Source organism: Apteryx rowi, unplaced genomic scaffold (genome assembly GCF_003343035.1).
Source record: "Apteryx rowi isolate R43461 unplaced genomic scaffold, aptRow1 scaffold_387, whole genome shotgun sequence".
NCBI classification, from domain to species: Eukaryota; Metazoa; Chordata; class Aves; order Apterygiformes; family Apterygidae; genus Apteryx; species Apteryx rowi.
Genome location: NW_020450385.1, coordinates 574547 through 590940, shown reverse-complemented (window position 1 = coordinate 590940; position 16394 = coordinate 574547). Strand labels below are relative to the sequence as shown.

General features: G+C 34.7%; 1 protein-coding gene across 3 annotated transcripts in view; it reads right to left on the bottom strand.

The window, feature by feature from the left end:
* The window catches only part of EML6 (echinoderm microtubule associated protein like 6), a 164994-nt gene that overhangs the window by 73866 nt on the left and 74734 nt on the right, over window positions 1–16394 (bottom strand). For all 3 annotated transcript variants that reach the window (XM_026074344.1, XM_026074345.1, XM_026074343.1), the window contains exons 6-9: window positions 15042–15177; window positions 9350–9551; window positions 3771–3908; window positions 1175–1431 (exon numbers count right to left, since the gene is read on the bottom strand). In XM_026074344.1, the coding sequence (XP_025930129.1) occupies window positions 1175–1431; window positions 3771–3908; window positions 9350–9551; window positions 15042–15177 (733 nt within the window). The remainder of the gene's footprint in view (window positions 1–1174; window positions 1432–3770; window positions 3909–9349; window positions 9552–15041; window positions 15178–16394) is intronic.

Here is a 16394-nt window from a genome sequence, read left to right as displayed (position 1 = left end):
CCACATTAAGGAGGTTGCCGAAATAGCTTAAATGAGAACAAAATCTTATTCCTAAAATTCTCTTCCTTTCTCTGACATAAATACTAAAAGGCATTCTCAATTAAGGATAAGAATAAATCAATTATTTATCATGCTGTTACAGATGAATTAAAAATGTTTTTACAGGACTGTATTCCTCAGAGGAGATAAGCAGGATTGCAAGCACATTGTGGTAAGTACAGGGCATATATATATTACTGCAGTTGCGGTCCATAATGTCATATGAAAAATGTACCCATTCAAATATATATGGAAAAATCTTCATTATACATTTGGTACAGATTAATTTATTGGTTTTTTTTTTACCTTGGTGATGTGAAAATAAATCTTGCCTCAGATCACAAGTGAATATGAATTTTATACTTTCATTCTAATCCCATCCTACACTGCCATCACAAACTGTTATAGCTTCTTACAGTTATGAGTCTTGTTCCAATAACGGAAAAGGTATTGGGGTAACACGGATGATACCACACTGTGGCATCTCTAACTCATTTAAATCCTTCTAAATCCTTTACTGCAGTTTTGGCTGTGCTGCTGCAGTCACAGCCGTGGCCAATAGAGTTCTGGACTTGTGTTGCACACTCACCAGTTTGAGCTGCATATTGGTAAGGGCTTTCAGGCCTTTCATTTGGTCTGTCAGAGTTTAGCAGTATCAGTTTGGAATGTTGTTTCTATGAGTAAACTTTAACATTGAAAACACTAACATTTTATCAACACTTTAAGTTAACCTAAACCATTCTCCCATTTCCAGTTATTAAATTCTTCAAAAATGTTTTAATTGCTAACTCTGGAATTATTCATCATTTGAAGGAAATGCTACTGGGACAGACATGCTTTGGTAGTTATGTATGAACCAAAATTTAGTTCTTAAGTGAGMCAATCTATAAAAGAGTTCATTGGTATGTAAAAACATACAATTTTAAATGGATACAAATGCAGAAGGAGCTTTTACTTAACCAAAGCTGAAGGTGGGTATATACTGTGAATACAGATTTTAAAAATGAACAGTAGATATTTATGTAAGTTCCAGTCAAGAAACTCTGCTTTTGGATTTACTATTTATATCAGACTTGTTCTCTTAAATCAACACCGAAGTTCACTTGTTCATAACATGAGCTACTTGCAAACTTACAAGGCATCTTGTAGAACAGTCTTTCTCCTGCACCATCATTGGTTTGCAAGAATTTACTATCCACAGACCAGTCAATATGAGTGATGAAACTAGAGGATTTGTTGCATTCTCCAATTTTTTTGTACCGCTGAGCAACTGCATAGATATCCACTGGGCCATCATTAGAACCCACAGCAAGGTAAGACCCGTCTGGCGAAAATTTCATTTCATGGATTACTTCTTTTCGGTCTTTAATATGAACTACCTCTGTCATGTCTCTGCAAGAACCAATAGTGAAAATGTCAACTGTAGACTTGAGAACATATAATCCACAAATATTTAAGACAAATATGAAGACAGATACACTGAATACTTTGTACAAGAAAAAACAGATTTCAGAAAAAAAACTTTTTATGAAAAACTCCTAATCTTCTCATTGGTTATAAACATATGTTTAAAGCAAAAGATAGAAAAAAATTGTACCTGTCAATGATTATCTTCATTCTAGTCATCCAATTTTAGCTGTAAAATACTTAGCTGTCTACTACAAACTAGACTAGACTTTAATTATTTTACATGGGCAATGGAAAAAGAGTTCCATCTAAAGAGCGGTTACCCTATGTCTCACAACACCCTGTTAAAATGGCCTTTTAGAGAGCTATTTCTCCATGTTGACTCTTTTGGGGACACAGACAAACAGTTTAGACTGGAAGCTAACAATTAGGCAGATAAAGTCAGATAAACTTAATTCCACATGCCATGAACAATGAGCTACATTTTTCTTGTTTTTTTTTCTTCCTAGTGGAAAAACAGAGGAGTGACAATACCTTGTATTGTCACCTTGTTTCAAATGTGCCTTTGAAAAAAATCAAGATAGCTATACAGTCTAGCTTTCTGAAAAATATTCAATTCTTCTCTACCCAAATTATAGTTGATATAAACCCCTATTCTATCAAGGAACAAACCCCTGCAATTCTAGTGAACACAGAGAGAATTTTGGCTGTAGACTTCCCCAAATTCTTTGGCTTTGAGGTAATAATTAAAATTAAAAAATATCTTCTGGATGAATTGACTGAATGATGAGCCAATTCCCAACAGCATTAATTCTGCATTTATAAAGACAAACCACACCAGATTATATGTTTGGGATGTAAGGAGATTTTGAGAAAAAGAGTTTCCCACAGGTGTCATACTTCTGTTACACTCCATTTTAATCTTTTTAAATATTTTTCTTGGCTTCCGCTTTAATTAATTACTGCTAGTGGCATCAAATTTATGAAAATACTCAAATTCATAAAAATAATACATATATAATTTATAATAATAAGACATTTTGTTAAGATTTCTTAAAAATGCTGATACATAGAACTGTAAAAACAGAGTCCGGAAAGGAGAATTATCAACAACTGAAGAAAGAGAGAGATTTCTGGGACATGGTGGCACGAATGCAAAGGTTAATAAAACAGCTGCTCAGGATCTTATAAAAAATGAACAAAAAAAATTTGTTAGAAATTTCCCTTCAAGTTGTGGACATTAGTTACAAATTAAAAGACCTGGTCACATTTGCTTACATAGGAACTCTAAAATGTCAATGAGAATAGAAATTTTGTTGGGAAAATTATTTATTCATAGCCATTTTTTTCTTTAAAAAGTGTTTTGGCAATAATAGGATCCCTTAGCTCTCTGTTACAATTAAACACTAATAACACTACCATTCCATAGTGGTAAACATTGCTACAGAGAACAATGGTCCTTTCTCTGGACTCTTCCTTAGATTCAGATCCTTCATGGCCAAGAACTCAAAAGAGTGAGATCAGAAAGATTCATGTCAATGCATTACAGCAGTTTTCACAGATCTTCCATTGGTTACAGGCTTTTCCCTCCTATCAACGAGTAGTTTAAAGTATTTCAGGTATATGTTTACCAAAGATATGAAATAAAGTTAAAGAAGCGGTAATCTCTTCCAAGTATCAACTAAAACAGTTTATGTGCTTTGAAATTATGCAATTCGGTTGGTTCTTTCACCTCCCTGTCCAGTTTTATGTTTCACCTGCCTTTGCAGGTCTTCCATAACAGTATTGCAAACAGAAAATGCCCACTGTATAAGATGTACTCATGAAAAAAAGGTTTGTCATATAATATGGGAAGCAGAATTTGCAAATATCTTGCAAATGTTTAAAAAATGTCTTTCAGTCACTGAAGGTATTATTTTGCATAGTAGTCATTCTTATATAAGGTGGGAAATGAACTATATGATCAAGGAGATACCTCTCAAAACTGTGTTGTGTCTATCATGCACAATTCTTTTCACAAAGTATTTGTATAATTTCAGAATAGAAGAAAAAAGTCAAACTTGAAAATCTTAAACTTTATCAACATTATTACTAAAAGCTAATATTTTGAATCTAAATAAAACATAGATTTGCTACTCACTGCCAAACTACCACCTCTTAAAATACCAAGTGATATTTTTGAAGCATACGCTCAATTTTTACTCAATAATTTTTCAGATAAAATACCTAATGATTTTTATAGGAATAAAAGACTTTATAAATGTAGTCTTGAGCTACTTGGAAAAACAAGCTACTTGTATGAGGTTCAAGTTCTCTCCTCTTACCTTACTCTAAGAACAATGAAGGAGCCATCTTTCATTCCAAGTGCTAACTGTGATCCATCAGGACTGAAAGACACACTGCGCACGGCTTCTTCCATATTACAACGAGCTATCAAGGCATGGTCAGCAAGACTCCATAATCTGCATCAAAGGAAATTGAGAGCAGTAGCAGATTTTTCCTGACTGCACAATATTTCAGTATCATTGAGAGTAAAAATGAAATGTGCAACACTATTGAGAAATCCATGACATACAGAAACATACTTTCAAAAACTGAAAACTGCTTATCAATCTAGGAAAGAAAGAGGGTGTACAATGCCTGCCTGAATCAATATATAGAGACAGAATTTTCTGACAGTGGCACTGAACTTCCCGGCATGTAATACTGAATGAAGCTTTCAGACACCTTCAGATGAAGTTCCAGATTCAAATTTCTTTCAAAATAGAGGAGTATTTACTGCTCCCAGTTCTAGAAGGGATGGAACCTCAGACCTGAACACATATCCGAGATAGGAGAAGAGAAGACACCGTGAAGGAAGAGCCTCAAGCTAAATGACATAATGATTTTGTATTATCTCCAGACTCTACTTATCTGATATAATTCCCCTAGGTGCATAATTTAAAAATGCAGTTTCTGTAGACAAAGAGGGTCAAGGCAGATCGGTCTGAAATTTTCACTGGAAATGAAAGCAATACTCAAAGAGCATAAACATTTAAATCATGGGGAAAATTTTCTTGTCATAATCAGGAATGAACTAGTAGACAATATTGCATGCTCATTTGCAACATTTTAAATAAAAAAAACAATAAAAACATGCCAAAAATGGGGAAAAGCAAATATTTTACCTATATTTTAAGAAGGAGTGGAGGGAGTTTCCCAGATCACTACAGGCTGGTTAGTCACATCTCAGCAATATGCAAGACTTAGAAGAAATTTTTAAGAAAAGAATAATTGAAAGTATGGAAGACATGCCACTTGGGGTGGAAAAGTTAAGTCAGCAATAACCAATAAAACAATGGATAAAATATTTGAATAGTAGCATATGTGATTATTAGTTAAATTCAAGAAAATGATTAGTACCAGAACTGTAACATAGTGCAGGATAATGTTTTATAGCAAGCTTTACAGAAAGGAACAATTAGGCTGGACGGAAGATACTACTGAGATTTCTAGGTACAAGGTTTAGAATAACATTTAATATTTTCACTAAAGACACTGGCACAAAAGATGAGAATGCTCATGAAATTTGCTGTTGACAGCAAGCTGGGAGCCCAGAGGTGGATTTATCATATTGGAAGAAACAGATATTTCTTGAGGATGAAACAAATAGACATGGAATGAAATTTAACCATCCAAAGTACATTATTTCAGATCCTTATATCTAGAACTGTGCTGGAAGTTTGAGGTACCACAAGTGCAACCGGCAAAAAGAAATAAGATCTCACACTGTCTTTCCATCACAGAATGACTATGAATGAGTTGCAGACAGGAAAAAGGAAATTTGATCCTAAAATATATCCTGGGTGATATTTCAGGAAATACGCAAAAACAATAGCACAACACAAAGTGAGACCTCATCCGGCATGCTCTTTACAAATTCTCTCAAGAAAACTGAATAAAAACAGGAACAGATACAGGGAGAGATTACTATGATGATCAAGAGAATGAAGATTATATAATATTAAAGACCGAAACAGTTTAACTTTTATACCTTAGTGAAATAAAGGCTGGGAAAGGATAATATTGCATCCAAAATACATCAGTAGGATAATCATCAGAGAAGGGGAACAAGTTATACTGAAGAACCATGCTAGCACTAGAACAAATAGCATAAACAGAACACGAATATAGCCAGAAAAGAAGAAGGAGGTTTCTGAYGCTGCAGGAGTAACATTTTGATACAGCCTTCAAGTATGAAAAGACAGAGTTCGATAAATTTAGTAAAAGGATTATGTTATTTGATCGCCTGTATTGAAAAAGGATGGTACTCCATGACCTAGGAACTTCATTTCAAGCAGAATCCCTTTGGGACTTGGCAGGATCATATTATTAGGACCAGTCTAGAATCAAAAGCCCTGTAAGATGCTGGCTTCCTCTTCGGCTGAGAGAACTCAAGGATCAGAAATGACTCGGAAAAGGCATCTCTGTGAAAAACGGTTGAAGTGAAAAAAACAGAAGTGGGATGCTAGAACTGTTTTCAAAGACAAAACATAAGGAGGGCTCAGATTCGAGATTCTTAGCAGCCTTGCAACAGAGAGGCTAGGGGTGCCCGGTACAATAGGGAATGAACCAGAAAGAATTTGGAAATATGTCAAAGGAAATGTCAGGCTAAAGTTTGCCTCCAAAACAGTTGCTTCCACATGGATCACATTGTCCAATATGTCAAAGAGTAACTTCTATACATGGAAGCGTGAGCTGAATAATTCAGTCATCTAAAATAAACAGTTTTGAATTAATGGAAGGATAACTCCAAACAGCAGCTTTACATTTTGCACCAAAAAAACACATTTTGCACACTTGCAGGCATTTGTGCACAAAACTGATGCACAACTGTAAGCTTGGTTTTGCTTATGAAAAGTGGAAAGGTATCTTTTCCGGCAATTCTTCTGCACATTGTTTTTGAAAAAGCTAGATTAATAAACTCTTATTGTATAAAAAGGGCGTGCATTTTCTAATAAGGCAAAGACTATTTTTACCATTCTTTGGCAATTTTCTTATGCATTTGTTCAAATGATTCAGTTTAAAAAATACCAATAGACTCATAAAACATCATTTTCTTAGTAAATATTCCAGTCTTTTCTGTCATACACCTGGCAGAGGATTTTATTTATTGGAGCACATACTGATTCCAGCCTCCCAGGAGACTTATTTAGCAACCACTTCATACGTGGAAAAAGCCAGAGCTGATGACAGAAACTTTACTGCTGGCTTATTTTGCTCACTGGCACAACAATGCTGCACAAAAAAATCAGAGCTATAAATATTCAAATTGATTCATACAAAAATAGGATTCTATATCAATCTTATGAATGCAGGGATACAGAAACACAGATTGTTCAAGAAAGACAGAAAAGTATAGCAGAGACATTCTGCCAGAACAGCAGCTACTCAGTGGTCCTGCAGCTAGACAATGTACCACTACATTACAAAGAGAAATGTATGACATCCATAGAACAAAGGTAATATATTGGGCTGGAGTCTTCCCTAAGCTATGCTAAGGTAAATCTAGAGTAAATCCCCTTAAATCTACAGAAGTATTTTGCATTTACACACTTAGATATAAGAACATAATCTGGCCCACTAAATAATTTTATTTGTAAAACAATTTAAATGTATACTCTAGCTATTCTATCAAAAGAATGTGTTAACCAAATACCAAAAAAATCCCACACAATAAAGAAAAAAGACAATATAGAAACATTCCTGTCAATTCAATTTTATTATTAAAGTGTATCTCATAACGTTAGGGATGCATGGAGTTGCAAACAAACTCAAGATGCTTAGTTTCCCTGACACTTGTGATAACATGCCAACATTCTCCAGTTCTGTTGGCAATGTACGTCTACATTCTATGGACTGGGAACTACTAGAGATTCCCTCTCTATTGTGGAAAATCCTTTTTATTAATATAATTAACTTTCAGTCCCAAAATCATTAATCTAACTCCTTGTATATGTGGCTAAGTCTGCACAATTGACCTAAACCTGTAGTCTTGAACTCCTTAAAATAAACAAATAATAATAAAAAAAAACTAGGAAAATTCTTTTGTATATTTTTTATCTTATTTAAAATATACAAGTACTTATACATTCCACTGGAATTCCTCACATGAAGTATTGGTATATGAAAGGATAGCATGGTCTGAACTAGAATTCAAATCCCACATTCCCAAATGCCTAAACATCTAAATGCATATGTGTTGATCTGCAGTACAATATCTGTAATATTAATAAATGAACATTTTATTGATTCACAATATTAAAGGCTCTAGTAATAACAACAACAATAAAAATAAAAAAAAGATTTCTACTCATTAATGCTTTACGTGCACAAACAGCATGTCTTTTGTAGATGAGCACAAGTTTGTTCCAAGCATTCTTTGTCCAGCAGGACATTATCCAGCTCCAAACCAGAGCTGTATTACCATGCTAGCCAAGAGATGAGTCCATGATAATAAGTCCAAACCCTTAGAATGGCTTATTACCTTGAGGGCACTAGCAAGTTCATTGTAGCTTTGCAGCCTTTGGTTCACCTCCTACCAGAACGCAGGCAGCATGAATTTGTGTCTGCCTGTAAGAATGTGCAGATAAACCCAAAGAGAAGAGACCATCCCTGCCCTGAAGGGTTCACAAACTGAAAAAAATAATAGTAATGTGAAGGAGACAGGGAGGTAACATGACAGCTGTGAACAACTGGCAGAGTTTTATTAGTTTCACGTTTTGGATTTTAATTATGGTTAGAAAGAGATGAGCAATGGCAGGAATAGGAAACTAGTACAAGTGAAAAGGCAGAAAGGAAAGGGAAAGAGGGAAATTCCAGTTGACCAGCAGGCTTCAAGGCAGATGAGAATTATAACATGGAATTTGAAGAAGGATAAATTAGAAGTAGTATGTGTGCTAGGAGACTGATTTCTCCATTGCAATATGGCCAAATGGTAGAAACCACAGGTATGTTTCTAGGATAAGTTGACTAGTAGTCTCAGTAAAAACTGAAAAATTGTCCGCTAACTGCCTGGGGTTGATGTTAAAAAATATGTTGTCAAATCATCTACATAAGATGAAGAGAAAAACAATCATCATCTACCTGGTGCAGGGTGGAAGAAAAAGCTGATAGAGGGGTTAGAGAACAGGATAACACTCAGAAGAAACCCTTAAGGAGCACATTAAGGGAAATACTGCTTGGGAAACCAAGCTGTCATGAACCCCACTGTATGCATGTGCTGCAAACAGCAGCATGCAACCACTGTGATAACCTCTGCAAACACACATACAAAATTCAAATCTCTGCTGCAAAGGCTGGAGATGCAAGTCCTACAACTAAACATCCAGAAGATCTTCTTTTATAGTGGCAAAACAGTGTATTTTCATTAATCTCATTTCCTGGCACTTTAATTGAATTGGTTTTTGATCAAAATTTCTAAACACTTCTGGCTGAGTCAGGTACCTGCTGTGTAAAACTTTGGCCAAAGGTGTTTAGGTTTTAGATTTGTTGCATAGTGCTAATGAAGAGAAGTACCATCCTCCATTTAAATACCTACACTTGCTGTTCAGAACAGTAATGAATAAGTACTTAAAGTGGAGTATAGAAATTCAGCATGTTTTAAACCTAAGTATTTGAACACAAATTCTGCTTAGTTTTATATGACGTGGGGAGCACGGATCAGAAGGCCGATGATGCTAAGGAATACACAGAAAAAAGCATTGTCTTAATGGAGTCTTAACAGAAGGTGAGAAAATTTGTTACAAAATTTCTGCAAATTCTTATTCACCATGACACCTGTTTTCAAATATGTCAAATTGGTATTGGTTAAAATGTTGCATACATCAATGAATATACAAAAACAAACAAGTTCTAGCCTTACCGTACAGATCGATCATCACTGCCTGTGACAGCTAAAGGCTTCTTTGGATGGACCGCCAGGGCCCAGAGCTCCCCTTCACAATGACCCTGCATAATCAGCATGGGTTTATCTCTCTCTCTTACTAGCACCTCAAATATTTCACTGTCCTGTGTCCCTGCTAAAAGTCTGTCCGCTTTCCAACAGACACTTCGGATGGACAAACCTGACAGGGGACAGAATAATCTTAGATTAATGGCAATGATGAGACAAAGTGATACTCAATACAGTGAAGGTCATAATGATCTTGAGTTAATTCATAACAACTGTTACATTTTGAATTTAAAGTTCTAGAATACATTACAGCTGATTTAAGCTCAAAATGGTTCTGTTGAATTATCTCCATTCTACAGGAAAAGAGATGTCAAGAGACAGAAGGCTCAATCCTGGGAAAATGCTGAGTGTCCACCATTCCTGTTGCCTGGCATACAGGCTACAGCGTTCAGTATCTCAAGGGATCAAGTTCTTGTGCTTTACCTACAACTTGGGAATTACTTTAAAAAACAATTTAATTTGACATGATTTAAAGATAGTCTAAATTTTAGATTACACAAGGTTTCTGYGACTGAGGTTGCTTTTACTCCTTTTTATAGTACTTTACTTCTTTAGCATATTTAAATAAAACAGCTCTTGCAATCTTAAATGCATTTCAAATTTCAGTGGTTCTACCACTAGAAATAGCTCAAGCTACATATTGACAAGAAAAAAAGTTACTAATCAGCTTACTAGAATGCACAGGACATTTATGATAGAAGCTGACTCAAATGCAGTTTTCTATTTACCATTCTTAAGTTCTGCCATCTATTTCTATGTACCATCCTCAGAGTTTTAACACAAGGCTATCAGTAACAAAAAACCTAACTCCTCCCTCCTATGACTGCTGAGATTTTAGTTTTATTACAAATTATTTAATCATAGGTGTTCAACCACAAATAAAGGAATAGAAGACATTATCAAAATTAAATCAATTCCAGAAAAATCTGTTATTTCAGTAGTATTGATCTTGAAGCCTTATCTACACCAGTATAAAGTAGAGATAACTGCCCTGAACTCAGTGGTATTATAATGCTGTAAAACTTGTATGAGGAAAGAGATGATCAGGTGATGTTTGCATTTTATAAGGCTGAGAGGTATATTTACATTATATTTATAGTTTTCTATAATTCATTCATAATTTTCTATAGAACTAATTCAGGGCTATTTTGATTCTTTTATTGTTTTCGTTTAAAACAAAATCATAATGAGTTTTCATGAGTCCTTTTCAATGTGCAATATTTTTGCTAATTAGTGAAGTCAATGTCCTTTTCACCACAAGTATGGGTCACAAATTAAAAAAAAATGATTTTGTTTAAATCAAGAATTATAAGAAAGGAGTCATCTTTGATATACAAAATGAATAATCATTTGTATCTCTAGAATGCTAACATTGGGTGCGTTAATAAAGTGCATATAAAAGAAAGCTAGACACTAATTATTGCAGGCCAGGTTTGCATCTGTTTCAACAAAGGAAATATCTTCCACCATAAAAACAGATGTACATATTCAAGAAATAAACTGATCAAAATGTAGTTAGTCTCTAATTTGTTTGTTCTGCCTTTGTTCTGCAAGTTTCTGTATGGCTTTAACTGTATGCACCACTTTCTGAGGCTGCATTATAAGTAAAATTAAATGATGTTCAGTTGTTTACAGTAATCATCTGTAGAGTTAAAATGTTAAATAGTGTCTAGATAACTCAAGCACCTGTCTTTCTTTAAAACCCAGACACTTAAGTGTCAATACAATTCTGAAAATGTCACTTTGATTCTTTGATTATTCAGAGGCACATCTGATCCTCTTGCTCAGTGAGTCTAAATTCAAAGTATTATTAACTGCTAAGTTTTGGCCCATGTTATCATCACTGATAACACTTTTCTGCTGTTGTCCAAACTGATTATTATAAAAAAATCAAAATTGGGATTTTGTTTTGTATACCTTTTAGAGAGCTCGATCTTATTCCACAAAACTGATCATAATTTTGCAGCTGGAATTTTACTAACCATAAGGTTCAAAGTGTCCTCTTAAGAGGCCAAGCAATAACATACAAAACTGAGTATCTCAGCATGGGTGCCTACATTTGAAAACTAGTGTTTATTCCAAAATTGCTTTCAAAGGAGACAAGTCTATTAGCAGATATGTAGGGAGGAACTCTCAAGCAGAAATATGCTTCAGTGGATCTAAGACTGAATACGGTTTATTTATTCTAGACAAGGAAGAACACTTTTAAGTAAAACAGTAATGATTTGATAGCATTCYCTGGTTGACTGCCTGCAGTGTTTGTGTTTTCTGTTTCAGTATATCAACATTTCTAACTTTGGATAATGGGTCTAGATGTTGTGAAAAATGAATGAATAAAAAATCCATTTGTCATGTAGTCAAGGTCAACCATGTCATGCTTTTAACATCTTTTGGAACAGAAGACAATGCAATTAACTCTTGGTCACATAAATAAAATATATTGTAAGCATTGTCTCTTGAGAAGGATAAATTAAACTTCATTTACTGTCTTGCTAATTTCCAGTACCATTTAATTTTGAAAATGCCATTTTGTGACTTATCTAAATTTCTACTGAAGTTTTGACTTAGGTCTTCTTTTGAAAAACGCCAAAGGCCACATAAGGAGTGAAGTTCTTAAGTAGAAAACGGGTAGTGGTAAGTCTCAGCATACAAAATATATCTTCTAATGTTTTCTATGAAGTACTGCACACATGGAAAGATATTCCATTATCAGATTTTTGCTAATATGCATGTATATTTAACTCTAAATGCTATGTCTATGATCAGATTGTTCCTGGTGATGGATGTATTTTTAAAACTCTTCTTATATTCCTCAGTAAAGATGACCAATGAATTAGTATTTACAGAAAAAAAACCCTTCATAGCACCCCAGAAAGGAGTTATGAGTTTGAAAGCTGCTGCCCTTGCCAACTGCTTTGGAAATAAGTAATTGGAATGGAGGGACAGAAAGCCATAGGTAAGCAATTAGGGCTACCCCCATTGCTTGAAGCTAAATATATGCTTAAACTAATCAGTGCCATTGATATAACTGAAGATGAAACAAAATTTCCACAATCTGTTAACTCCAAGCACTAAATGGAAGTGATCACTAGTGCATGACACTCATGACAGCAGAAAAGAATAAAGGCATAATAGGAATATATCAGGCAGGTAAGAGGAGTATCACGTTAAAAGAACACAGCGAGAGAAAAAAAATCCAAAGAGGAAAAAGAACAAAAGAACACAGACAGTAAAAAAAGAGGTTGACAGGTATATAAGGTAGCTCAAATTTTATGAACTGCAGTCATCCCCAAGGTCCTAAATTTTTGTTGTTGCAGTCAAACCAGCAGTTATAGAGCAGTTTTCACAAACACATCATAATGTCTTTTTACTTAGTCTAAATGATTATGCTCAGACCATCTTTGAATAAGCTTTGATATAATTTTTCAGTCTTGCTTAAATCAGATTTTTGCCATTAATGCAGACAATGATTTTATTTTGACAAATATTCACCGGAAGGATTTAAAATCTTTCAAGACCAGATTTGGACAGTGTTCAAATTTTAGATTTTAGAAATCAGTTAATGTATTTTTTTTTAATTGTTATAATTTGCATACAAATTTAAATGACAACTCAATTCACTTTCTGCAAAAGAACTACTTTTGCCATGATAGCAAGATAGACAGCAAGTCAGGCAGTAAGAACCAGTACTGCCCGTCTCTCAGCTGTATAGCTGCTGTTATGGTGTCTGGTTCTGAACTTAGCTGCTCTCATCAAAGTTTCTGTCTCTTCTCACTCAGTAGCATCTCTAATGAGAATTTTCTTTCATTTAGCACTTCCTTCATTTAACTTAACTTCAATCAAGATCACAATTCTTTCTTTAGATAACCTGTAGAAGAATAGCTACACGCTCTTTGCAGAAAGTGTGCTAGGAGCAGATGACCTTTATGACTAAATTATGGCTTTGTAATGTAAGTCATTATTTTGAAGCAATAATTTTCCATCAAAGTTCTGATAACGGAAGTCAGTTAGAACTAAGTGAAGTCAGCTAAGATCAGTTTTGCACTGAGTGTGGACATATTCCAGGAAGCAGTTAGAGCACAAAACTGCTCCTCCTCTGGTCTCACAAATACGTGGTATAAAGTTCCCTCCCAGAACCACTTCACAAGGAACCAAGGAGGTTGAATATGCATAAGTTTTCTGTTCTAGCACTGCTTTCTTTGTACAGTCCTGCATATAAATTACTCTGACTTTTATTACAAACAGACTGTCTACAGGACTCATCTTAGCCAGAATACAGTTATCTTTAACCATGATTTTTACAGTCTTGTTTCATTTACATCAGTGATTGTTTCCTTTTTTTGTGGCCGAACTTGGCCTCATGAGTTTCAGAGAGTCAGGATCTGTCTGTCCCACATGCACAAACTTATTTCTTCAAAATTTTTAGCAGTTATTTCTAAACTCATCAAAACTGCTGCAAATGCTCATAAGCAACTACTGCTGTTTTCTCTAGAAATAAATATTAAACATTACAACACTGGCTGCAAAAAAATACATTAAGCCAGAATTACACAGTGAGTGGGCTACTAGCTGGGTGTATTTGACAATTTTTTGAGGGCTAAATTCCAGTTCTGACAGTCAACACTCAGGCAAACTGCTATAGGCAAACTGCTAGAGGAACTGTTTGGCTAAGGCTGCTGGCAGTTTGCTTGTTGGATGTGCCTATATATTGTAAACCTACGCGTTTTGCTAGTATTAGAATTATCAGCCTATCTGTTTTAAGTAGGATGAAAAAAATAAACATGATCTTGTTACCAGATTACAGGCCAGAATACAAGTAATTGAGGGAAAAAAAAATCCTTCTTAGTGGTCTGCTGACTATTCCAATGGTAATTTTAATATGAAAACTGTCTATAAATATATGTTAAGAAGCATGGGAAATTAAGATTAACCACAACAAAGCCTGCTGCCAAAAGCATATAAAGCCTACTTCAGGCCAGCAAACAGACTGCTACACTCTCAATCCAACTTGTCTGCAGAACTCCTAAAAGACTAAAATGTTAATAGAGCTTGAYAGAGGTAATCTCTACGGAGATTACAAGTGGTTTGAAAGTGGAATCATGAAATAAAGTGATAACTAAGCCTATAGGAAATCTGATTAGGTTCGACAAATAGGATGGGCAAGATTTAATATTAACCTCTATTAAATACGCCAAGTGCTACCATTCCAAATGAACCTAATGGAGTGCTCAGATGCTCAGCATCTTTGAGTATCAGGTTCCAGAAATCTCGATTAATTAAATGAATTGCGATTAATTAATTTAATTAAAGCATGCTTAACTTAATTCACCTATCTTTTTGTGATTTACTTATCATCTTGTATTTGCATGGTGTGGAACAGCAAGTAAAAGCATGTCTGTTTATACTCTGAAACATCAAAAATTCTTCAGGCTATATCAGGCTACATCACTGTCAGAGAAAAAAGGAATGCAGATCTTAAATGTAAATACAGTCATTAAGTAAAATGCCAGCAATATGCAGATACATTTACACTTTAAATAAAATAGTGCCATAATCCATTATCTAGTCATGTCAAAACCTATTAAAGTAATAAGCTCATTACCTTTATATCCTTGTTCAGTCTCCCTGAGATCAATTTTAGTAATTGGTTTGAAATCGGTGTCCCATAACCGAATACAACCGTCTCTCCCTCCAGTGGCAAAACCTTCCTCACAAGCATACATACTAAAAATTCCAGCCTGTTAACCAATAGTATAACAAGTTTTAAAGTTCTTTACAATTGATTTAAAAACACACAGCAAATGTTTTTGAACAGACTCTTGTTAAAGGCTAGAAACCGCTAGGCAGAAAAATGTTGTCCATCCAGAAAGCAAACAAACAAACTGGGGGGACACTTTTATTTGAAGTGCTCTCAGTTGTAGTGATTTATACAGGAAGTTTTGTACAAACATCAGTGATACAGCCTATTGGCGTGATTTAAATTTTGTTTAGTTAATGTTATTACAAGGACTACTAAGTAAATAATAGAACACTTAAAATAAATAGTTACCCAGAATAAACAAAAACAAGTAAACAAGCAATATGAATATTCTTACAGGTACGGAGATGACTCAGACATTGTTTCATGAATTCAGTTCAGGCCTCATTTGGAATCTGACAGGAACTGAAAGATTGTCAACTCATTCTCTTTGTTGAAAGAAAAGTTTCTGTTACAGTTTGAATTTCTTCCTCACTTTTGACAGCACCTCACTGTGGATGACTGGGATGTACCACATTGGAATATCTCATGAAATGCCTGCTGATTCAGTATTTTATTATGAGGAAGACTTCTCAGTTAAGAGACAAGTTGAACTGTATGGAAATTAATACAATGAAAATAAAACCCCTGTTTTCAAAGTGGCCTTGTTCAAAGTCTTCATAAATTAACATTTCTAATAAATAATTAAATAGAGATAGGAAACTGGGCAGGAGAAACCATATTAGCCATGGCAAAATGCCACAATTTAGATGGATACATTACAGTGCATTGTATTGTAAGAGCTTGAATTTAATCATTCTAATGAATCTAAATAAAATTATGCAGAAAAGCTACCGGGGTTTATTGTTTGCCCCAGAGACTTCTATGTTATTGCAGTTGCACATAATCGCAACTTGGCCATGACACTGTAGTTCTGCAAGCAATAAGTCCCACTGACTTCAATTTGACTGCTTCCACAAACTAGGGATTACTCTCCCAGACACTCAGATCTAATTTGAAGAGTTACTGTGATTCTTGATGCACTGCCAATATAACAAATTCTGGCAGGTCAGCAAAAACAGTTAAGTTTGTAGTGTTGTTTCTGGTAAGGTTCTAGAAAAAAACTATTGAGATAACTCTTTCATATCACTCCCTGAAGGAAAAAACTCTTATTTCCCTTTGTCCAAAGACCCATGCTGGAAGCTAACTGGAGTTAAT